At 41.7% G+C, this 26,046-nt stretch overlaps 1 protein-coding gene across 1 annotated transcript in view; it reads left to right on the top strand.

Moving 5' to 3' along the window:
• Nucleotides 1–26,046, top strand: part of ATG10 (autophagy related 10) — a 61,780-nt gene that overhangs the window by 26,904 nt on the left and 8,830 nt on the right. Inside the window, exons 4-5 of the mRNA XM_069001477.1 lie at nucleotides 10,981–11,107; nucleotides 17,628–17,725. Coding sequence (XP_068857578.1) covers nucleotides 10,981–11,107; nucleotides 17,628–17,725 — 225 coding nt within the window. The remainder of the gene's footprint in view (nucleotides 1–10,980; nucleotides 11,108–17,627; nucleotides 17,726–26,046) is intronic.

Raw genomic sequence — 26,046 nt, 5'->3', positions numbered from 1 at the left:
CTGCTTATTGACTGTGCTGCCCAGCTTTGTATCATCAGCAAAATTTGTCAACAATCCCCTGCTTTTGTGCTCAGGTTGTTGAGGAATATTGTAACTAAGATTACTTTACAGCCCAGCTTTAGAGGTGCTTTGTTAGTTGACTGTCTCCTGGTCAATAATTCTCTTTTTCACTATTCACATTATTCTCTCCCCTTTTCACTTTCTTATGTATTACATTTTGAACATAATCCCCATCTTCTCTGCCTTAAAGAACTGCTTCCCATTTGGCCTGGTATCAAATATTTTACTGCATCCAGCCAGATTGAGTCTCCTGCATTTCCTTGGCCACTAATTCAGTTATCTTATCAAGGGAAGATATCAGGTTCGTTTGGCTTGCTCTCTCTTTGACAAACCAATGTTAAGTTTTAATCCAGTTTCTACATAGCTCTGTATGACTAATTATTCTTTCCTTAAAAAATGGTTCTAATCCCTTTTGCCATTTGTAAGTACAACTTGAATTTTGGCAGCTCTTACTTTCTCCTTTAAACGTAGGCTTCAAGAAATAGGGGTTTTTTGCTTGCTGTACCTCTTTTTTGTTCTCTGTAGGGGTTTTCTTTTCATACTCTTTGTATCCTTTGTGAAGTGATTATTCACTCAGTTAGATCTGCAGTTTTATCCTATATTTTGTTTTCAGTTGTTCAGTAAATTCTAGGAAGTTTTTGTATCTCTGATTTAAATAAATTCAAGCCTCTTCCAAATCCCAGTCCTTCCCCATTTAAATTTCTCTGCTTTAACTTACTATCTCCCTTATTTCTCAAATACTTTAAAAAAATGTAAACATGGATTTAGAAAGCTAATCATGGGCAGTTCCTCAACAGATGCTGAGTTCAGGAGGACTCGTGATATGCTTGTTCTGTGGTCACCTGGACATTGCAGGCCAGAACACATTTCCCTGTCCACCAGACAAAGATCTGTTACAAAATCCTGACTGCCACTTCTTGAACCTGTAAAATTCCTGTCTGATCCTAGAAAGCAGAGCCCACTCTTGATTTTCCATTCAAGACATTAAAATTTCAGTAATCTCTGCTAGTCTGACGGCAGATGAGATTCCCACATGACTTTGTGTCTTGCAGTTGGTTGTTTTTGAGAGATTGAGCAAGACCCAAAAGTCAAATAAGCTTAGTATGATGTGTGCACCTATCTTCCTTGATTTGTACTTGTGTAGAATTGTAATCTTTGAGTCAGATTTATTTTATGTAAGCAGCTATCCTGTAATCATCTTAAAACTTTGTTAATCCACATAAAAATATTTTTGTTTGTTAATTCAGGAAATTTAGGTGAAGAAGTAATACCAATATTGCATCCAAAAATAATGGAAACATAACTCACTGCAGTTTTGGGTTTTAAAAAAAAAATTATTTATATTTTGCTATTTCTTCATCTATGCTTTTATTCTCTGTTTGGGTAACAGGCAAATCTCTCACAACACTTTTCCTGGTTTAAAACACTAACTATCCTGTAAATATGAGTGACCATGGTGTCTTTTTATTGAGGGAGCTCAGTTCTGTGTGAATGCCTATCAACAATGAGACATCCTGGTTAACAGTTGGACTCGATGGTCTCAGAGGTCTTTGGCAGCCTGAATGATTCCATGATTCTACAAAATCCAAAGCAGAGTCCTCTGGGAAAGAAGTCTGCTGTGAAAAAGAATTCCACATACCTGCACTTTTGCTGTGCACAGGTGTGTAGATGCTTGTGAAAACTTTAAAATTGATACAAAAAGGCAACATTAGCCTTTTTTTCTGTAAATTGGGTAGAGTCCTCTAGAACTCAGCTTATGAAAGATCCTGGTGCTTCGGAGCTGATTTCTGCAGCCATAAATTCCTGATCTGCTCACGTGTTGTTTCCAGACTCACCAAACTCAGAAACTCTTCTTTTACCTGAAACATTATGGAATAGGGACCTTGGCAGTACTGTTTGAAATATCATTTGGACACCAGGCCTTTATTCTAAAATTATTCCTTCAGGGTTTGCAGTTGAGTTGCAGAAACCTATAAACTGAAGTTAAGAAAAAAATAAGTTGAATTGTCTTTGATTTTGGTGCAGCTCTACCGTTTGTAGCCTCTGCCTTATGAATAAGTCATCGTATGGGATGTTAAAAATATATTAACATGTTTTCAGTTGCTTTTTCTTCCCCAGCTTCTTTGGTTTTGCACATGGCTGAAGTTTAATTTAGGGAAGCATGGTCTTGGTCATCTCCAGATTGGTTCCTTTACATAACCAGAGACAATTTAAGTAGTAAATACCTTGCTGTGGGACCCTGTTTGGGGTACCAGCAGCAGCACGCAGTACCGTAAAAGGTTCTTTCAGCAAATGTTTAGGAAAATACTTTCCAAGAGATCTGCACATGATTAGAATTATTGAGTGCTCTCCTCTCTGGCTTCCTGTTTTTGGAATTAAATGCCTTCAGGACACTTGGAATATCTCAGTTTTGAGAAGCAAGAGCAATTTAACCAACTCTGTACTTCATTGTACTTCATTGTCTTAGCTCTGATTTCAGTTAGTTGCAAATAGGGACGAATATATGGAATAACCCCTGAGATGCCTTAATCAAATTGAAGGAATAAATTATAGAGCAGCTTTTGAGGGAAATGAGAGCAGATAAAATGTCCCAACAGTCAGAGCTATGTTCTGGCTCTTTCTCTGCACATGTGTACAATTAATGGCTCTTTCCTTGCTTCTTGTTTCCCATCCTGTGGGATAATGAGTTTGAACATTTTTTGGAACAATTTGCTAATTGCTTGAAGTATTTTATATAGGTTATTTATAAAGTTTGAAGGGAAAATTTGATATGGTTATTGAACAGTTGTATACAGAACAGTTTCTTCAGGTCCCTCCACCTACTTCTGAGCAATTCAACTACAAGAATAATTCCTCGAAATGAGATAAATTAATTTATTTAACAGTTCAGCCATTATGCTGATTTTGCAGATATATAATATTTTTGTGAGATCACATGAGCTCGGCCAAGTGCAGTTATGTACATCTGTACCATTTCTCGGTGATTTTAACCCTTCTGCCACAGTGGTGTTGTCTGGTCATTGTGCTTGTGGGTGTTATTGACTGCATGTTTTCCACCACATACAGCAGCGGAAATATTTGGGTATTCTTGATTCTGTACTTGGCTTTCTTGTCAAATATAATACAGTTTAAATGGAGACTGTTTGAAGAGTCATTCCAGACAAAAACATTGTCAATAATTCATCCAAATTTTCTACTTGGCTTTAAAGAATTGTAAAGCAAATTCCAAGTGGTTAAGTTTGCATCAAGACTTATTATGTACCACATTTCTGGAAATCAAAAATAACGTGTAATGCTCTGTGGCAGTTTTCATTTGAGATCAGACTAATAAAGGAAGTAATTCAGTACTTCTCTCCAGCCACTGTGAATGTCTCCAATATACATTTGGTGTGTTTCTGATCAGTGACATTTGATAACTTTGTATATGTTAATTCTTAGAATACTCTTACAGAGTATTTTGTTTGAAAGTGAACTTAAGGGCTTTTGACCTGCCCCAGTCTGAGTTCAGAACTTTACATTTCCTTTGTAGCAGTGTTTACAGAGTAGAAGGTAAGTGCACTTGTATTATATCATATATGAATACAACAAACAGCTTTTCAAAGTGGACAAAAGCTGAACATACTTGACTTGGTAGGGTCTGCCCCTGTTCCATTTAAAAATGTATTTATTACACTTAGGTATTTCCAGATGCAAACAGTCACTGGATCTTAATGTGCTACCATTTTTTGTCTAAGTGTAAAAACAAATTCAGGTTTTCTTTTGGAGATTTTAGGAGTAACTTCACAACTATTTTGAGTAATTTCATAATTATTTGTAGTGATAGCTAAAATTTTTGAATTCAGGCTATTTTAAATTTGAAATTTAGTCTCATCTTCCTGCTTTTGTAGTAAGAGAATAACACGTGTGCTTTAGCCCTAACATACAGTTAATAGTATTGGATCTCTCACATCCAAATAAGCCAGTTGTAATTAAGCCACATTGTTTATGATGATTGTTTCTAATGGTTGTGCTTATCTAATATAGTCTATGGCCAAGCTTAGGTTAGCATCTCAGGTAACTTTCAAGATGTATCATTTTGTCAGATATTAACTTAATCAGATGCTATTTCCTTTTTCAAGTGGGCAGCATCCAACTGTTCTATTTCTTGCAGTAAGTCACTTTCCCAGTGTCATAGCTGTTCCCTCAGAGTGTCCTGGGTGGGCACCAGTGCAGCCACTTCTAATTGCAACCTGTAATTTCAAATTTCTTGTTTTTACAGCACCAGATTTTGTGATAATTTGAGCATTTCTGTCTGTAACTTTTTCACCAGAATTACTGTTAAACACTGTCTGTCAGTCTTGGCATCGTTTTCATACAGTTTCCCATCTGAGAAATTAATGAGGATTTGAGTTTGTCTTCTAAAAAGTAAAGGTTTGTAGGCATTTGCTGTCAGTCTCCCTGTTGAATTAAGCGTGGCCAAAACTGGGTTGCTGCTGCGATTCACAAAGCAGAAATAATAATCCTTGTTCTAAAAAAATAAAGCTGACCTAAAATCCAGTTGAACTGCTACTGTTGTCTTCTAGTGTAGCAATTTTTTTCCCCTTTTTTTCCTGTTGTAAAGCACAGAGCCCAGTCCTGGAAGCGCTTCAGTTCAAAAGAAGCAATAATCTTGTGGAATAGTACTTAACCTCAAAGTAGTGGCTTACTCCAATTTGTGCAAATGGAAGATAATGACAAAAATGATGGGAAAATCCTTCAAAAAGAGGCTCGGGGGGACCTTGTGGCTCTGCACAAGTCCCTGACAGGAGGGGGCAGCCGGGGGGGTCGGGCTCTGCTCGCAGGGAACAGGGACAGGAGGAGAGGGAACGGCCTCAGGCTGGGCCAGGGGAGGCTCAGGGTGGACAGCAGCAGGAATTTCTGCACGGAAAGGGTGGTCAGGCCTTGGCAGGGCTGCCCAGGGAGCTTTGGAGTGCCCATCCCTGCAGGTGTCCAAGGAAGGGCTGGAGGTGGCACTCAGTGCTCTGGGCTGGGGGCAAGGTAGGGGTGGTGTCACAGGCTGGGCTCAATGTCTGTGAGGGATTTTCTAACCTCAGTGATCCCAGGATTCAGTGATTCTTACTGAAAGGTGGGTACCAAAAAAGTGTGGGTACAGGTGCCACCATCACTGATTGCTCCTTATCCCACTTCAGTGGAAGGAAAACCACTGTAAATTCCTCAGTCTGAGGAATAACATTGGCAAAGAACATTGGTAGGGGGTGGTGGAAGTGGTTGAATCCCTACAGCTTCCAGGTGGGGCTGCTGTGATCCTCAGCAAGGTCTGTGTCCATAGCTTCAGGGGGACATTCCTTTCAGGAATTTCGGGTGGTCTGGTAGGTCCATCCTCCCTCAGCAGATGAGCTGTGTCCCTCTGTCTCCTCTGATTTCTTTGCCTCGTTTCCCAGATTTGCTGTCATTCCCGTTGGAAGAGGTTTCCTGACACACCATGCCTCTGTTCCAGCCCTGTGCAGACAGCTTTGTACTCTAGATTAGAACAAGAGAAAATGTTTCTTCTGTGGGAGGAGAGAAGCCACCGAATTCTGCATTTTGTATGTGACAACCCAGGAAGAATGAGGAGTGGTTTTGTAACAATTCCCCACCTTTATGTGAAGACAAAATTCACAACTGTTCTGTTTTCATGGTCCGCTGCTTCTTTTGCTTGAAAAGGCTTTGCTTTCACTTGTGATAGTGGTTTTGAAGCAATCAAAAGACAAATCTAATTTCCAGCTGTTAGAAATGATTGTTCATGCATGAGGACTGCATGGCACATAAAACTGCAGTTTTATGTGCCATGTCTTTTTGGGATGGAAGTCTTGGTTTTGGTGTTTTGGTATGCCTTGAATAACAGAAGGCTGGGAGGTGGGGAGGGGGGCAATTTTTTTTTGGAAATAGTTATTCTGAAAATGCTGGACATCTCCATGCAGTGGACATCACTCGATGCTTTCATAGTGTCATGGCCAGGATGCTGAGTTCAGTCAGAAGGTTTCCTTTGGAAAATGACATATTTCAGGGATTCACTGGCTGTTTACCTTGACTCACCTCTGAAGTTTTCCACTGGTGACGTGGTGGCTTTTCAGGATAGCTGTGTCTTGCAGAAGAAGGCTCCTTGCATGTGGTATTTCAGGCATCACTAAATGATTTGAGCCACTTTCTTTGTTTGTTTTTGAGCATTTAACCAGGTTCTTCACTTGGATGACTAAACTGTGAGAAGTTCAAGACAGTGGGGAGGATTTTGTAGCTGCACACAGAAAATGAATCCATAAGATAACTTTGTTCTGCTTCAGACCACTCCCGTTATCCTTGTGTTGCCTCATCTGTCACTGATGATGTCAGCACCAGAAAACACCTGGAGGTTGTTGGATTCCCCATGTGTTCTTCACATAAAAGAGCAGTTTGTCAATGTACATAAAAATGGTGCAACTGGTGGTAGAGGATTTTGTACAACATTCATATTGCACTGAAATTCTTCAGGGAGATGTCTGCGTTTTTACAGGCTGTGGTAGAATAGGCTACTTTTGATTAGAGCCTGTAAATTTGAGCACAGTGTGAATATTTAGTAGGGATGGAAAAAAGTGACAATCAGTAAATGCATTCAGTCTCCCCCTCCCCAGGCAGGGTCACCTCGCTGACCGCTGCGACCCCGCGCTGCGTGGTCAGTGACGAGGGCAAAGGCAGGATCAGGTCTGGAGGTCTCAGGGCTGTGCCAGGCTGGGGGCTGAGCCGAGATCCTGCACAGGAGGGACCAAAACCTGCAGGAAAATGACCTGCAGAGACTGTACCCGCGGGGGCTGCAGCAAGAACGCGGGGCACGGTCTGAATCCTTGGGAGAACAGCCGGGAGCCAGAACAGAGACATGATCTCACCACAAGGCCACACCCTGCTCGCCAAGCTCTGCTTTAATTCTCCCTGATGAACACTGTCCCACCATTCAGGTTCTGTGTTCAAATTTCCCTGTTTGCCAGGGGGGGAGTGCTGAAAGAGCTGCTCCTGAAAGCTCTTGTGTTTCAGTGGTGACTGCGCACCTCTGAAGAGAAAAGAGCCATACATTTTCAACTTTAGAAGCTGAAATGAAATTAGATGTAAATGCATTCCAAGCAATGAAGGCAAATTTGCTTACTAATCTGGGTTGCATCTCCTTTTTCCCCTCCTCACACTGAAAGCAGCATTACCATTACCTGTGTCACCTCTTCCCAGTCCTGCAGTGTTCCCACAGGAACATCTCCCAGGAGCCTGGACAAGGCAGGAGTAAGCAGAGGCCAAAGCAGCAAGAAGGGAGAGGAGGAACGTGGGAACTGGGAGAAAGGCCACAGAGTCTAGACATCCGGGAAGAATGTTTATTTGCACCACTTCTTTTACCTTTTCCCCCAAAAGGGGGTCTGCTTCTTAATGTCAAAGGGAATTTAGGCTGAGCAGGAGGCTCAGTTGGCCTCTGCAGGTGAGGTGGAGAGAGGGAAATGTTTGGTGTCAGCAGGGAAACCCATTTTTTTAGCTAATTCTGTCACCATCTCAGCTTACCCTGTCTGCCTCACCTTTCCTTCATGGTCTCCCCCCAAAGGTGCCTTAACCCACACCTCCCTGCTGCCCTGGTGCCACTAAACAGTACCCAAAACCACTATTAAGTCTCTCCTGCTGTCAAATTAACTTGTTAGCACAGGTTTTAGACTCGCCTTCCTCATCAAGAGGAATTGAAATACTACAAATACGTTATTTTGCCTTCAGAATGACACCTGGCAGTGTTTCTTGTCTATTGATTTAAATAATTTAGCATTTTAAAAGGAACAAATCGACTTAATTTGTTTTGGGGATACTTAAAGGTTGAGGACAATTTGATATCAATTAAAATCAGTGGTAATTCATTTATGATGGAACTAATGCGATTAATTAGGTAGTTGCTGCTTATCTTTTTACTAATACATACATTGCTTTTAAACATCTGCTCAATAGTCCATTATGATAGCCCAGGAGTGGTTTTACCTGAGAGCAATAGAGGAGCAGATGCTTCCTGATGACAACTTCCCAATCTGTTTAGGAAGCAGCCAGTCAGTTCTGGATTCACAGTTTTAACTTGAAGCATGGCGGGCATGCAAATAAATTTGAAAATCAGAAACAAATTGAGGAATAAGTTTCTTCGTATCATTTTTAATGATTGCAGTTTGGTTAATGTTTTATATGACATTTTTTAAGGCTGATATGTGTGGTTTTTGTCATTTGTTTTGTGGTGTGTATATACATGTGAATGTTTTTCAAGAGTTACAAAACCATCTAAATTTAAATTTGATCTCAGTGTTGTCTAGTACAGTAACTAAAATTCAGCATTAGCTCAAAAAGAGAGCACCAATATATATATAAGAGAAAGAAACTAACAGTTATTCAAAGAAAGAGTTAAAATAGACTATAATGACATGTATAAAAATAAAGTGGGAGTTTTGCTTTTTTTTAAAATAAGTTACACCTGTGTTTTGTACTTATGGCTTTATCAGTAGTTGGTTAAAGGGTGAAAATGAAGTCTTGTGGGCTGATATAAACCTGTCTGAGACTCCTTGATTCTAGTGAGCCATTTGTGGATTTTTAGATGTTTCAAAGATCACCTGAAATGACTGTACTCGTTTTATTCATCTCATCAGCAAAGTTCATCTCATCAGCTACAGAGATACCATCAAAACTTGTAGGCTACAAAATGTACTTTTCCTGCAAAAATACTGTAGGCTGTAGTTACAGAGACTGTAAAGAGCACGATTGCACATGAATGATGTATCTTTTTAAGTAAGAAAACGTGAAAATGCTGTTTACTGGGAAGAAAGGGGATTAGAGTAGCCCCGAGAAGGATTCAGCTATTTGCCTTTGTGTGCAGATCTAAAATAGCCACAAATTAGTCATTTTACCATTATGTACAGAACGCAGTGTAAGCTGTCTTTTCTAGAACACTGATATTTAACACATGAACAGGTAGTCTTGACATTTCCAGAAGTATCTTTTAGGGCAGGGTAAGCTGGTGACTAAGCAGGAGGCAAGGCTGTGGTATCTGATGAAACATTAATGCCCGAGGAGCACCATGTAGGCTCAGTTCTCAGCACAGACTCCTTCTCTTCCCCACCCCTACACAAATGAAAACCTATCTGTAGCTGGGTTTGGTTTTTTCCTTTTCCCACAGGCTGCTGGTGGTCTTTCTTCTGTTATTCTTAGTGAAGCACTGATCAATTTTAAAGAAGGCTCAGCATTATACAGAGAAGAAATTTGTGTTTTCTAGAAGTTTTTTTTTTTTTTAGCCTGTGTTTTACATCTAACCACTGGGTATGACTTGTGTGAGGAGGAAGAGAGCTCCCTTTCTTGGTCTGTCACTCATGTGTGTAGGACCTGGGCATATCATACCTGTCTTCATCTGGCCTGTGACATCAAGAATAGCAATCATCACTGTCCTTCTGGCAGGTTGACTCTAGGATCTCTTCACATACAGTTTTTAAAACCAGATTAAACCAGATAACAAGTTTCTAAACATTGCCTTTCAGTGCTTTTGGCACCTGTTTTCCCGTAAGCTAAAATCAACCATTCCTGCAGCCATCTAGGATTTGCCAGGAAACCTCTGCTCCGGGGCCATCTGGGATCTTCTCACTTCATGTCCGAAAATGTATAGACAGTTTCCTGGTCTGCAGCTTTCCAGGGTCTGGGCTTTCATTTGTGAACTTCTGTCCATGTGCCTCAGCAGCATCTGGTTGTCTAATAACACTAAATTTGGGGAGAGTCACATCAGACAAAAACCTGAAAATATCTTGGGTGTCATTACTGTTATAGTTTATCAGTTTCTATATGTCTTCATATATTGATTCATGCATTGCTGAGTTGACTATGGATATGACATAAAAATGCAAAATAGCTTTAAATTTCTTGTGTGTTGTATGAACATAGTGCTCAGAGGATGCTGGTTCTTCTTTTCTGCTCAGTTGTTTTCTATTTTGCTTGGACAGATACCATAAGCCAATATTCAGAGTTGCTTGGCAGTAGCCAAGTTGTGAAATGCACACCCAACCTGTGGGGCATTATGGTTGCTTAGTTCATGCATGTAAATTTGGGGGTTTGAGCACTGAACAAGTCCACACCCTGAGTGTCTTCTTGGAAAGTTTGTTCTTACATTTAATCCTAATGGCAGTATTAATTTAATGGTTCAATTTTCAGAGACGTTTGAGTTATGACAGCTTTTAGAAAAGTCCAAACAACGGGGTGCTTAGCACTGTTGGAATATTAATCTGAAATGTTACGAAATTTGTGCTGCAGCTGGGGTATATCTCAATGCAGTTACTTTCATTTATTTTGTTTCAAATCTACCATAAACTTTAGTACTTTACACCTGGAATATACACTAACAGGAAAAAAAAACCCTCTCAGTTTTATAATTGCATTTTATGTTACTATAATTATATTATGTATTTTAAATTATTAGCAAAAACAACTGGCAAAAAGCCTGTAAAGAAAGTAGATCAGAGGATTTTTGGTGGATACATTTGATTTGTCTTTTGGCAAGCAGAACCAGATTATTTAAGGAGACACTTCTAAAATGGTCTATACTGAATGTAATGAGGAGAGGTACAGCTGTAATCCCCTTCTTGTGCCAGTTACTGTGCCATGAAGATTTTAGAGCGCCTTGGTACAGCTTAGAAAGACCTCAGTTTTGGAAAGGCTTGCAAACAGTTCACAGTTTGTGGAAGTAAGTGTGTAAGATGTCTTTGTAGGTTTTGGACTTCTCTGATTTTCTTGCTAGTGTTGAAAAGTTCCTTTGGGAGTTTGCATGAGTAGTGCCGTGGAAGGGGTGGTTGCCATTATTTCTGTTCTGTGCACTTACTGAATTTATGACAATTTCCCTCCGTACACATACAGAAGTTGATGTATGGCTGTGGTCATTTGTCGTTTCAGGAGCCTTTGGATGATTCTCAGGCCACTGGAGTTGTCGGCACAGAAGAAGTGGTTCGCTATGAGTACCATGTGCTGTACTCCAGCAGCTACCAAGTGCCTGTGCTGTATTTCAGAGCATGCTTTTTGGGTAAGGCCATCGTGGATTCAATGTGTTGGGTGCAACAGATGCTGAAAACAGAGATTTTGTATTAAGTTGAGGAGCAGATGTAATAAGAAACTAAGAGATGAGGCTGCTCACCAGGGAATTTTGCAATGCTCTGGACTCAGAGCTCCAGGACCGTGGAGGAGATGATACCATCTCAGCCTGAGGGAGGCTGATCTTTGGCTCCTGGCATCTTGCCTGTGGTTTACTGAAACTGCCGGTCATTTTTCTTGTTCTTTTCTTGAAATGACTGCAAAAACTTAGTGCTGCAGGTTTAAGCTGGGCTAGGCAATCAGTGGACATAACCACAGTGCTTCAGCAGAGCTCTGTCTGTTTCTTTGGAGCCCCAATTTGAGCCACAAGGCTGGGGTCTAAATGTATCTTTAAAAATGTATGCTGTTTTCTGTTTAAATTTGCTGCTTAAGGGAAAATAAAGTAATACCAATATGGTATTGACTTTTTTTTTATATTAAAGCTGGCTCTTGGATCAGTAGCTGATCCTGTCTCCTCCCTTGTATGTACCTCTTGTTACCCATTGCTCCGTGGCTACGGCCACTGTGATTTCAGCCCCCAATCCTGTCAGGGGAGGAAGGAGGAACACTCACCCTCCCACGGAGGCCACTGCTGGTGTCACTCGTTTAATCAGCAGGCATGGAATGATCACACTGCAGCACTGGCTGTGCTCTGTTCCTTGCTGCCCAAAGCCTGTGTACCTGTGCTCCAGTGGCACCTGGCTTGTGCCTGCAGTGCTGTGGCCAGCAGGACCAGCTTCTGGAACTTGGAGATGAGGTTTAGTGGTGAGCATGGCTGTGCTGGGTTAAGGCTTGATCTTGGACTTGATCTTCTCAGAGCTCTTTTCCAACCTAAATGTTTCTATGATCAGCATCTTTTGTGTTTTGAATAATATCTTAACTTTATCTAGATAAAGATGTCTGAATGTTGCCAGTGATATCTTTTCCTGTTTAATTAAAAAGTAGCTTAAGCTGCTTTGAATGTGTTTGGTAGATTTAATCACTCTCTGCGTTATATTGTTTAATGGTTTCTAATTTTGCAGTGTTAGCGTTTCAAAAAGCACTTCAGATTCAAAATTGAAGAACAAATTCTCATAGGCTCCCTGGTGGAAATATTTTAGTCTGAGGTGCAGTTTCAGGAATGGATAATTTGGGGTAAATTTTCAGAGTGGGACGTGGGGAATTGGGGACATTGCTCTGCCTTTCCCACCAACAGAACTCATTTGCACACATCCTGCTGCAAATTTATTTCCAGCATTATTACAGGCATTTACAAACGTGCAGTGTTTTGCCTTTGAACTTATTGTGCAGACAGGAGGATAAAGGTAGTTTTGCTGTGAGAGACGAGTTAGCCTATTTGTGGACCTGAAAAATGTCATCCTCTTTGGTTTTTGCTGAATTTATAGTGCAGTGTCTCTACAGAAGAGGATGGAGACGCTGCAGGTAGAGGAAGTAGGACACTATCTCTACTGTACTGTACTTTCGTATAATTAGTATTCACCATAAGCAGTTAATCACCAGAGAAGAGCTCACAGAGACAAAACAAGTTGTTTAGCTTGTCAGCACCAGGGAATCGGAGGTGTTGAAACATGACTCCTTATAGCTGGAAGTGGATATTACAGGAGCCAGTGGATGATCTAATGCACAATCATGGTATTATGTGCCAACAGCTCCCCTTGCAGTACAGAACTGTAATTGTTCCTACAAGTACAATTATCTTTTAAAACACTTCTTGGGAGCCTTTCACAATGGAAAACAAGGGCTTTTTTTGGATGCTTCCGCAGGTCACCTGGGTTCTCTTCAGCATTTTACATTCTCTTTTAAATTCAGCAATATCTGACTCTTGAAGGGAGCAGGATACAAAATACTGGCAGTAAGCGTGTTTCCTACAATGTTTTTTCCAGCTAGTATTCTCTGATTTTAATTATGGGCAGCTCACTTTTGAGAATGATGAATTCTGTCCTCCCTGCACGCTGTTGGCCTGCCTGTGCTGTGCTGTCTGAAGGTCCCAAAGTGAGATTTTTGGGAGTGTGCAGCTGGCACAGGCTCACAATCACTTGCAATACCTGAGCAGAGTATCCTTTGTCTTGCCCAAAACCTGATGTGAGGAAAGCTCTAGGTAATGCCCTGAATTTTTTTCCTTTGAGGCAATAGTCTTCATGTGATGGGCTCCTCACTTTGTTTCTCAGACAACCAGCAATACTCACTGCATTCCTCACCTGAACTAATCAAGGAACAATCTCCCCAGACCTACCTCAACTACCTCAATTTCCCACTCTAAATTCCTACCATTATTTGTGGACTCGGTAACAGGATCGGTTCCTCACAAGTCTGCTCTGAGCTGTTCCTGGTTTCCCTGGGATCCTGTCCATACTGATCCTGGTGTTAATTAGAGCTGGCTGCGGGAGATGGAGGTGAGCTGTAATCCTCCCAGTGTTTCCACAGCCCTGCCCCATCTTGCCTTCCCCAGCACAGGGCACAGAGCTGGAATTCAGAGCTCTTCTTCCTCCCTGGCAGTGTCTGCAATGCCCACCACACCTGGGAAACAATAATTCCTCTCTTCAGCCCGGCTGAGGGCTTTTGCAGTGTTCACTTCCTCCCTTTGTATGACAGCAGCTGATGCCAGCCTGTCCAAATCTGCACTCCAGCAGACTCTTTACAAACTTCTCTGGAATAAGGAAATCAATGCAATCCTGCCTTTCTCCCACTGTATGTGAGTCCTGCTTCCATTTACCTGGTCTCTCAGTCCCTCCTAGGAAAGGGGGTCCCCGTAGAGTTGCTGGGGGTTTCTCCTGTCATCTCCAGCTTGGTTGGCATCCTCAGGAGCTTATGTCAGTGAAGACATCCAGTTTTCACTCCTCTCTGCTAGCAGTTATGTTCAGCCATTACAGGTCACTTCTTCCTGCAGAAAGAGAAAAGTTGCATTGTATGCTTGTCCTTGCTGCTGTCTAAATTGGATGAAATAACTTACTTTCTTGAGCTCATCTTTAGACCTTTTTTTGTTTTTTGTGAGATGAAGTTTGATACGTAAGGTGGTGTAAGCTAAGGTTTGAAATTTTAATTGCAACAGAACTAAAATATTTTGAGAGACATCTAAACTTTTTGTAGTTTCAGGGGATGGATTTACAGGGAAGATCTTGTTCTGTGCAAGAACAAATACTTCAGTTGAAAACAGTGATTAAGTGTGATGAGTCTGTCTGGAAAGGTGTTTGGGAACATTATAGGGTACAAGAAGATATTTTTAGGCAGTGTGTATATACATAAGAAACATTTTTCACTGCCTCATGATACTTTCCACGTGGCATATATTCCTAATTTCAGACCTGCTGAAGTCACAGTCAGTGTCAGGAGCTCAGGGCAGAGGCTCATTTCTCCCAAATCAGCCCTGTGCCTGCCATACCTTCTGGAAACGGAGCCCTTCTTTCTTTCTCTGGCTTCTGAGACTACCAAATAGGTAGTTGAAGAAATGCATGAACCCCTGCTGATATCTAATGTCAGCAATTAGCCCTCTTGGAGACAGATGGTATAGGCAATTATCCTTCCCCTTCAGTGCTGGCATCAGCCAGATGGGCTGAGCTAGGTCCAGTAAGCTTTCTTTAATCAGCAGGGTATTTTCCTCTTCTCTTAGTCTTCAAGATGTCAAGGAGCTTTGGTCGTTTCTTGAGCCATCCCCATCTGAAGCCAGGCATTCAAAACCCTCTTGCCATACATTAGAAAACCCACAGTGAGGTATCAGCAGCACAGCCACAGGTGAGCACAGGCACCATTCAGGCGTCACTCCGTGTGTAAAGAAAATAGTGGCTCATCTCACACTTCTCCTTTTTCCTGCAAAGGCAGAGGAAGGAGCACAAAAGGTGGCTAAAAACTGAGAAGAAAGAGCAGGACTAATGGGAGTCAACAAGGACTGCACCCTCACTCCTCTGGAGAAGAGAGAAAGAGTGGGGTTTTCAGGCTGACCTGCTCAAAATACTCTCAGCTCAGTGACAGCTAAATCCCTGCCAATAAAAACCATGCTAATCATGGTTAGGGAGAGGGAGCTTCTGAGATAGGGCAACTTCCTCCAACCCTGAAGGCATAACTTTCTGTATTCACAACCACACTGGGCCTGACTGAAGTGCTTTCCAGAATACAGATTTACTTCCTGAGCTCAAAAGCATGTAACCACCGTGTTCTTTCTCAGCAACACAGCTGCTCTAAAGACCATATCCTGGAAGAACTGGTTTTATTGTGGCTTTGGACATAACTGAAATAGAATAATTTCTATGATCATATATTGTCTTAAGCTTGTAAGAGTGTTTTTTTTCTCCTTTGGCAGTGGTTTGTTAAGATTGTTTCTTTATAAAATACATCAGAATGAAGCCTCAAACAATTTGTGCACCATTTCACCCAAAGTGTCGAATAACCTTTAACTGAAAATTTTAGAAATTGTTAAAAGCTTTTAATTGGGAATCTCAGAAATTACTAAAAGCCCTCACTAAACTTCAAGAAAATACAATACAGCAACTTGGGAACCCTGAAAATTTTCTCAGAAAATAACTATGGAATCTTCTCTGCCTAAAGGATTTATGCTCTTTGCAGAAATTAAAGTGCCAGCTGAGAGCTGCAGCTCCTGTGTGGTCTGACAGCCTCACCTTGCTGCTGTGAGGGCACTCAACCTTCTGCCTTTTAAATGTTTCTTATTTGTGGTGGCATGACTGAGTTAGGCTTCTTGACTGTCCAGTTAGGGTTTTCTCAGAAAAGTTTGTTGTAGTCAAAACAGTTTAAATAATAAAATGAAACCAGCTGGACTTGGGATAAGCCTTGGGACACACAGCAAGCTGTGTCCTTGTGGGTGGATGGTGAGTAAATAAATGCATTGATGGGTGAATCTGGAGCCTTCACCTTCCTCTCCTGCCCCTTCTCTTGGCTTGTTTCTTTCTTGCTGTTTCCTTCTCTTTCTGGCTGAACTTCCCAGTTCAGCTCCATCTAGGGAAAAAAGAGGCACAAAGGCAAGAGGCTGCTTGTCTCAGCAGGTGCCACAGTGGGCTCTTGTTGCCAGCAGCAACAATTAGTGACTGCTCTGTCACACCAGCTGGATGTTTGAGGTCTCAGTGGGTTGCAAGAATATGTAACAGGGCTGCTAAACATGTCAGACTGCTGGAAAAAGGGGGTAAGAGTGCCCAAAGAATACACACCTGTGTTGAGAGCAAATCTGGGTGCTCCTGAATAGAATGAATTCACCACGAGGTAAAGACAAAACTCATTTTTAACTATGATGTGGCTAATACTTCAGTAACATCTGATGATTTCTATAAACGGGATTAACAGAGTCAGAGTAATCCATTCCACGTGTACATGAATTTGCTCAAGTATTACTGTGAAAATTCTCAGGGAAAGGTGTACAGAGCACAATCTGGAGTGGCAAATCAGATGTTGCACTAGAACGTCTGTAACTGTAGATTCTACACTTGGACTTTCTCTGTTCAGAACAAAATTGTAGGCATGCATGGGATTTCATGTCACCTGCACACTGGTGATCTGAGTGCAAACACATCCTTCTAAAGTAAATTTATGCTGTTGTAGCAAATTTCTTTGTAAATGTTAGACTGTCTCCAGCACAGCTCTGGTATCTGTCATCACAAGACAGCGGGTGTGACGGTCTAACAAGTCTCATCTTCATGAGGATAGCATGGAATAGCTGATTAATATGTTGTTACCTCCTCAGACACTTTATTTGCTACATGATTCTGCTATACGGTGCTTATATAAGTTCAGAACTCTGTGCTTTTTTATAGATATGTGCAGAAAGTAAAACAGAGGCTGTAGGCAGCTGGTTTGAACTTGTATCTTAACATGGCATTCAAATGTTAATTGTGTGCATAAATTTTTTTCATTTTACAGACATGCAAATGTCAGTAGAATAAAACTAATTATCAGAGGATGATGGTTTCTGACACCTGATAAATGCCAAGATGAAGCTACTTATTCAAAGTGTATTGAAATATTCTGTTTGCCATAAACAGATATTCATTAAAAATAGACATGCTTATTTTCTAAGTGGTTGACACTAATATCTTGGCATAACTCTAGCATCACAGCTAAAAACCCGATGTAACAATGCTGTATAAATGCAGCTCAAGAAAGCATTATGGACAGACCAAAATGCAGTAGTTTTATCTGCAGAGTTTTGTTCCTTAGATTCTCTCCACTCTCTCACTCTGAATTGCTTATCTTTACACTAGGTGACTCTTCATGATGTTGTTGTGTGGTTTTAAATGCATCTTATCCAAACTTTGCTTTACAAAACTAGTTACACTTCACACCTTACAATCAGAACAGTGAGCTGGTACTCTCAGGTGGCAGAGAAGAAAACTGAGCAGGGAATTTAGGGTAGTTCTGTGTGCACCTTCAGTCGGGATTTGAACAATTTTCAGTTTTAATTTTGCTGTTTTGTATTAAAGATATAGCATGCTTATGAGCTTTGGCTGAAGGTGGTTGTTTGTGCCCACTCACAGATGGAAGGCCTTTAACTCTGGATGAAATATGGGAAAGTGTTCATGCATCCTACCAGGCTCGTCTGCAGGAGGGGCCCTGGGACACTATTACACAGCAGGTGAGAATCCTCTGGTTCTTCATGAAATTGGGGAATGCAATACATGCCTGAATCCTCAGTCGCCTTATTCCTCTCTTGGACACAAGGAAAAAAATTAAAATAAAAATAATAAACAAATATATATGTCTATCTCATGTCATGCTGAGCCATTTACCAGCAATTGCTTCAGTCCTGGATTTTGAAAGATGTATAAGTGTTCACCATTTAAGGTTTGCTTTGACAGTATCTCACATTTTAAATACTTTTCCAAAGCCAATCCTCAAAAATTCAGGCAGTTTCTGAGTAGTTGTGAATTTGGGTAAATACAAAAGCAGACTTACTTATATATCAGTGTAACATTTCATGAATTGTCTGGTAATCAAATTACCAAAAAAGACTGTGTGTAATTTTTGGTTTTAAATAGATTTGCAAGCTTCAAGATCGAGTGAGGGAAAATTGGTCTCTCAACAAAAAATAAGTTGTTGCTGTCTAATATGACACATGGCTCAGAGCTGAGCTGCTTGCTCTGGTGTCTTCCCTTTGCTCCAGGTCTCACGTGCAAATCTGACAAAGAGCTGAGACTCTTCAGTGAGTTTTTTTCCCATCAGACCAAGATACCAGTGTCCCTTCCCTTCCCTTCCCTTCCCTTCCCTTCCCTTCCCTTCCCTTCCCTTCCCTTCCCTTCCCTTCCCTTCCCTTCCCTTCCCTTCCCTTCCCTTCCCTTCCCTTCCCTTCCCTTCCCTTCCCTTCCCTTCCCTTCCCTTCCCTTCCCTTCCCTTCCCTTCCCTTCCCTTCCCTTCCCTTCCCTTCCCTTCCCTTCCCTTCCCTTCCCTTCCCTTCCCTTCCCTTCCCTTCCCTTCCCTTCCCTTCCCTTCCCTTCCCTTCCCTTCCCTTCCCTTCCCTTCCCTTCCCTTCCCTTCCCTTCCCTTCCCTTCCCTTCCCTTCCCTTCCCTTCCCCATATTTTGATTTTAGCTGTTTCCAGGCACTCAGGTCTCTTGCCACAGCGGCATGACAAGGATGTAACATCCACCGAGTCCTAGAGGTGCTCCCTTAATTCAAATAACAGAGTTTAATTACAGGATGCCTGTTTGTAGATGGTGCTGAGCCATGGGAACACGAGCAGCATTCTTGTTTTTGCAGCCACAGACTATTATTTATCTTGTAACAGCTTCCTGAGAACCTACCAAGCCATGGGTGTTCTGGTGATTGCTGTGCGTGTCTGAATTCCAGTTGTGAGCTGGCAGCTTCTTTTAATACACACTTTTCACATGGAGCATTAATTACCTGGCTTGGCTGTGAATGAAGACGAGGAAATTAGGTTTTAATAACATAATGTAATAATGTGACACTACTGAGAATAAAGCATAAACGGGATGTTTGGAATGTGTGAAATCAGAGTTGTGCAAGCCAAAAGGAAAATGAGGTCACTCCCACACGGGGATTATTTTTGCCTCTTAAGGGACAGTAAAGTGAAAACTGTCCTGCATCTAATAACTGGAGGGGTGTGTGGGATACATACACAAAAATGCCTGCAAAAACAAGAGTTTTGGGTGGCAAAATGTGTGGAGTGATGAATCTGATTCTGGGACACTCTCCTGAGGTGGTACAGCGAACTCTGAGTCCAGGGCAAGCACACGAAGAACATTTTGGAGAAATTAGCAAAGTTAACAGCTGCAAAATGTGACTTTCTGTTGAATAAGGAGATTATGGAACATAATAAAAACTGGCCTTCAAGCCTCAGATCAAAGCAAGAGTCAGGTCTACAAGAAAAAGACTGCTTTTCACCCTCAAATGAATCAGGGTTCTGAGTTGAAACACCGAGTTTTGTCTTGCCTCCCTGCTTTTCTGCTGACCCATTTTGTTATGTGGGTTAGGCTTTGCCTGCAGGGACAGATCCTATAATGCAAGTCACTGGGCAAACTCATCAAATCAGGCTTGAGCACTCAGTACACATGAGCAGCAGAGTAAAAAGGTTTAGGATTTTAATCCAAAAGAGATAGAAATTTTAAATGCTACAAGCACTCCACCACTGGGAAGAAAAGTTGAGCTTGTCAAGGGTTCTACATGTGTTACTTAACTTTTAACTAGGGCTGATATACACTGTGATTGGCAGACCAGGAAAAGAAAGGCTTACTGACTTTTTTGGGACTTTTTTCCCATGTATTTTATGAAATGTGGGTGCCAGGCCTGTGCACGTTTCTGATACAACTATATTTTGGTCTATGCTCTCTGTGGTAGAATACATTTATAATAAAATATATCTCAGGAACTGAGACAAGCTCCAGAGAGTGAAGATATATGACATTTGCAAATTTTAGGTAAAATTTGGTCTTTTATAGTTGCTTTTGATTGTGGTGGGAAGTTATGCTCATTTCCAGGGAAAGCGTCTTGAAATATTTTCCCTGACTAGATTACTGCAAAAAGCAGAACTCAACTAGTTACCTCCTCATAAATAAATTAACATGATAAGGTTGCATAGTATTTTATAATGATAATTGATAAATGGTGATGATTTAATTGCACTTCCTCTAGTAATAATCTTAAAATGCTCAAATGAAGTTCCTGTGATTGGCTTTCTTGTGAGTTAAATCTCCCTGGGGTCTTCAGTCATCCCTTCTCTACATCCGGAGATAACTTGCTTTAGCTGTTTTAAATAATACAAATCAATTAGAACACACAGCTGTTTAACAAAACTTCCAAATGTTGCCACAGGTCTCTGTGGGTATTTCCTGATGACTTATAATGACATCAATTTAGCACACCTGGTAAGATCTGTGTGAGCTGGAAGTGGCTTAATTCTGCAATGACAGGAAAATTAAGGAGTATTTATGGATTACTGTTGCCTTCCAGAAACGTTGCCAACTGTGATTTTCAGCTTCTTTTTAGGAGGATTCAGAAGTGGAATTACAGATACTGCAGCCCCATCTCCTGAATTGTTTACTTGTAACTTGGTGGGTGCTTTTTAGTGTTAGTTATTTATATTAGTAATTTAAATAATATATTAACATACATTATGTGTATGATGTATAATATTTATATTAATTGTGTGTAAGATACTGGTTATACACAAATACATAGTGGTGTCATCTAAACAGCTCAAACTTACTGGGCCTTCTGTGTGTAATGAATGCAGTAAATAGCAGGTGTAATGTCCCAATTAAGAAGGCCCAAAAGTGCCATGGTCAAATGCTAAAATAGTGAGGTAAATTGAGAGAAAAAAACCCCACAGGAACAGGAAAAAAAGTTAAAAAAAAAAAAAAAGAACAGAGAGTGGAGAGCAGAAGTGAGACAAATGAGGAGAAATCTTCCCAAATATTAAGGTGAACATATTTTGTGACATGGTAGTGTGTGGTGTAAGAACCAGGAATTAAAAAAAAACAAATGGATAGCTAATACTGAATTAATCTGTAGAGGCTGCATTTGACCTTTTATCGTTTTGGAAATCTTTCTGACGATGAGTGGGAGATGTGAAGCAGCAGAAAGTGACTCTGTGGTTATAGCCAGAACTTCAGACTGTGTGGTTGGGTCCTCGCTGTGGAGTTGGAAATACAAGACTGAGAGGCTTTTTTTGTTAGGATGGGTGTGGGATAGGCATTGTCAGGGCCTGAATTTTCATCCTGGTGTGGCTGAGGGCTCCGCACCTGTTTTGAAGTGACCCAGGGTGCTGGTGTAACCTTCACATCCAGTTTTTTTTCCACAGAGTGTGTGGAATGGTGCTGGATTGATGGGTACAATCACCTATTAGGAGGTAAACTGAGACCCATTCCTTTCTCAGGCACCTTCTGAAATTTAACAATAGTGGAATAAGGGATTGAAAAAAAAAAAAGGGCAAAGACACTATTGATGCTTCATAATTTTTTTTCCCTGATGGATAGTATAAAAGTGTAGACAAAGCAGAAGGACTTCAACAGGGGGAGAGACAACACTCTGACAAATGTTCTAGGACTATGATGAAGCTGAGTATTAATGTAATTAGTTCTATGAACACAGGTGACCAAGTCCATTTTTGATTCCTGTTACTTGTGCTAATCCATGCCTTCCATTAATTTTTTTCAGTATGGAAGCAAACTAACAAGGGAATTTTTTAGGCTGATGGATGAAGCTGATCACAGTCAGTAGCATCACCAACAATTTTGTTTTTAACAGAGTGGTGTTGTCATAAAGCCTGACCTTCCCCTGAGGAAACAAAGTCGTAAACACAATCAAGTGTATGTGCTAAGGCTTAATCAATGCTTGGTGATGATGGAATGTAAAATCAAACATCCAAGGGTAGAAATCGAATTGCATTATTACAGGAGGCTCAAGGGTTGAAAAACTACCCCATAAAACAAGAACAAAACTTGGTGACTTGAAGATCCTGCAGAAATAGCCTAAAAAATTGATCTGTGAGTCAGGATTCCAAAGGACCTTGGGAGCTGCGGGGCATATGTGTCCATACATCCCCCACTCCTTTTTAACCAATGCTGTTCAGATGCAATTACTTCTGCTACCAAAGTGCTCCCAGCCATGGGAGGGGACACATTTCCTCTGTGACACCTTGGTTCTGGATTTGCCAACAAAAAATCAGCATTTTCCTGGTTTGACAATTCATTGTTGCTGCAGATGAAGTAACTCAGACCATTCTGATACTGACTGTATCTTAAGTTTCTGAATAATTGTAATTGACCAGGAATTTTGCATCTTTGTCTACCATTCATTTCTCAGTTTAATCTAAACAAGGTGTTTTCCTTCTGTCATTTGATACTTAGCAGGTAGTTTTAATATGTCCCTTCTGTCATCCAAAAGTAGTCAACCAAACCGAAACTACGGAAATCACAGCACAGAACTGCACCTATTTCTGAATTAATCCACAGTCTTTTTCAACCAGGAGTTAAGAATCTGGAGGACACATTCTTTGTAGTACCTCAGTAATCCTGTCCATTACATCACTTAATTTATAGCAGTGTTAACAGAAAAATCAATAAACATTATTTCTAAAATGTCAAGGATGTTAACAGTGTGATTTAAAAAAGGAGGAAGAGTCAAAACTCTGAACAGAACACATTGATACAGTGTTGTAGAGGCACATTTTGCTGAAAATGTGATAGGGAGAATTTAAATCATTACGGCTCAGTCAGTTTGAAAAATGTGTGTAGGTAGCTATTCTTAGACATACAAATTTTTCTTGCCATATTGTGGGATTTTGCTGAGTGGGGGAGGCTGTATACAGTATTTCTTAACAGAAGGTTGCTAGGATCGCTCTTAATGGTTTTGAGTCGTATCAACAGTTGCTATGGATCCCCTGCTAATATTTTTGGAAAATTATTAGTACAACTTCCTGAGAAAAGGGAGTCTTACCAGTACAGATTGGAAAGCTGTTTGACAGGGGGAAAATACAAGGATGGCAAAGCTGGATGGGTATTTATTTCCCACTAAAATCTTCTGTGATGTGTTGAACTCCTGGGGTTTAAAACAAGCTATACAAGCTACCAAGGAGGTTTTATTTTAAAACTATCCATTAATTAATAATGTTGAGCTGCCCTACAGTTTAGTCATGCATTTCCCCATAAGACTTCATGGACAATAATCTAGTCCAGCTAATTGCATAGAAGGAAAAGACCAAATAATGAACTAATACTAAATGTAGAGTAAATACAGAAGTTTAATGGAGCTGGCATCAGCTGGCAGATGTGCAGCTGATGGCATCTGCCTGGACTCGTGCAAAGCACCTGACACTGTCTGACATGACATCCTTGTCTCTGAGTTGGAGACCCATGGGTTTGGTGGAGAACCCCTTGGTGGGTGAGGGGTGGGCTGGGTGGTCTCACATGGGGACTTGGGGTCAATGAGGCGATGTCCAGGTGGAGACCAGGGTCGAGGGGTGGGACCGTGGGGATCTCAAGGGGCTCAGCAGGGCCTGGGTCTGGGCAATTGCAGGCACCGGCACAGGCTGGAGATGAGCAGCCTGAGGGCAGCCCAGGGAGAAGCCCTGGGGGTGCTGTGGGGGAGAGCTGGGACCCCAAACCCCCTGAGCTGTGCTGGGACCCCAAACCCCCGAGCTGGGCTGGGACCCCAAACCCCTGAGCTGGGACCCCAAGCCCCCTGGGCTGGGACCCCAAACCCCCGAGCTGGGCTGGGCCCCAGCGTGGGCAGCAGGGCAGGGGGGATTCTGCCCCTCTGCCCCTCAGCTGAGCCCCCACCTGCAGAGCTGCCCCAGCCCTGGGCCCAGCTCAGGAAGGAGCTGGAGCTGCTGCAGCCAGGCCAGGGGAGGCACCAGGATGAGCAGAGGGATGGAGCAGCTCTGCTGGGAGGAAAGGCTGCCAGAGCTGGGCTTGTTCAGCCTGCAGAGGAGAAGCTCTGGGGTGACCTCACTGGGGCCTTGCAGGGCCTGAAGGAGCTGCAGGAAAGCTGGAGAGAGACAATTGCCAAGGGCTGGAGGGCCAGGAGCCAGGGAATGGCTTCCCAGTGCCAGAGGGCAGGGCTGGATGGGAGATTGGGCAGGAATTGTTCCCTGGCAGGGTGGGCAGGCCCTGGCACAGGGTGCCCAGAGCAGCTGGGGCTGCCCCTGGATCCCTGGCAGTGCCCAAGGCCAGGCTGGACATTGGGGCTGGGAGCAGCCTGGGACAGTGGGAGGTGTCCCTGCCATGGCAGGGGTGGGATGGGATGGGATGGGCTTTAAGGTCCCTTCCAACTCAAACCAGTCCAGGCTTCTATAATGATTTTCATGTAGAGATAAAAGCAGTATGAAGATCCCTGCCAATTTCTTGGGCATAATTCAGGACAGACTTTCAAGTCCCACTTCTATTGTTACTTGAGTTATTCTGAAATAAAGATTCAGTAATATTTTCCACGCTGATTCATAATTAACAGAACAAATTACAATGTAATAGTATTGATTCTCTTGATTATTTTCTTCTTCTGTGGAAAATCTGTTTCAGTTCCGTGCATTGCATTTACAGATAATTTATCTATCAGTGGTTCTGCTTCCAGAGAGCTTCCCAAGCAGAGATTTGTGGAGTAAGTTGTAAGAGCACGTTCCCTGCCTGGTCTGGCATTTCTCCTTGTAAGCTGAGGTGGGTTGCTGTTCTGTCTTCCCCCCCATCATGACCTCAGGAATGAATCTGTCTACTGAACATTCCCCCCATATGGAAAAATCCTAAATTAGACATCAACACTGATTGCACGATATGAAAGGGGTGAGGATCATATATGGCACACTCAGGTCCGTATGAAAGGCCACTGGAGTGGCCACAAGGCACTGGAAACCATATTTTATTCTAACTCTATTAATAAAAAAAAAGCATTTGAAGTGCCACTGGAATGGAAGTTGGGTATCTGTGCTAACAGAAAGTGGTTTATACCTAAGCACCTGCGCTCTCGAGTGGTGGCAACGGTGGTGTCAGCAGTTCAAAGCCATTTAGACAAATCCATGAGGCCACTTGTCCATAAAGGGGTGCAAAATTACCTGGCAGGAGCGTGTCCTCCACTGCCTGTGGTGCAGATCTGCTGGAGCAATGCAGGGGGAGTGAGCCACAGAGGGAGCCCAGGCCTGTGCTGTCCCAGCCTGCTGCTGGGGGAGGCAGGAGGCACTGCTGGAGCACCCGCTGGAATGCCTGGGATTATGGGATGAACCCTTCCAGGCCACTTCTGTCAAATGCCAGTATGGGTTTGGGTTGTTTTTTTTTTTTTTTCCCCTTATCATTTTTTAATCAGGGTAGGAAATCTGTCTCCAGTGTCTTTTCCATACTTCCACAGCTTGTTGGATCGTTCAGTTTTGCACCTTAGATGAATCTCATAACTTAAGAACAGATTTTAAATAGTAATTAATTAAGACTATATGCTACATAACAAAAATGGTGACAACTGAATTAATCTACTTTTGGCAAGCATGGAAGAAGAATCATCTGTTTATTTTCTTAGGAAAGTGGCTGAGATGCCATTTCTTGACAATGTAACTATGGACCTGCCAATTTTTAAGTATAAAGTTTTCTTGAAAAACCCTAAATGCATAAGTTACGTGCTTGTGAGAAGCTTTAAAGCCTTAAAAGAAGCTTGTTAAGCTTTAGAAACATGCCTGGGTGTCACCTACTGCTTTGATTCCTCCTGTTCTTAAAATTAATAATTCAAACCTTATTATATATATATATAAAATATATAATTACAGATCAGCAGTGTTGGCTATTCTTGATTACTGTTTTGCTTGTCCTGCATTACCTCTCCTGCCTTTCAGGGATCTTGTGTTAGCTATTTAAAAAAAAAATAAAGTCACAAAACGTAAAAAATAATCACCACCTTTTCAAAGCTGTAAATATTCTAGAATCAGGCAGAATTGGGGCATAAAATATGAATTACAGAATCACAG

This window comes from Aphelocoma coerulescens (assembly GCF_041296385.1).
Source record: "Aphelocoma coerulescens isolate FSJ_1873_10779 chromosome Z unlocalized genomic scaffold, UR_Acoe_1.0 ChrZ, whole genome shotgun sequence".
Taxonomy (NCBI): Eukaryota; Metazoa; Chordata; class Aves; order Passeriformes; family Corvidae; genus Aphelocoma; species Aphelocoma coerulescens.
The sequence above is the reverse complement of the archived record's forward strand: the minus strand, read 5'-3'. Positions and strand labels throughout refer to the sequence as shown.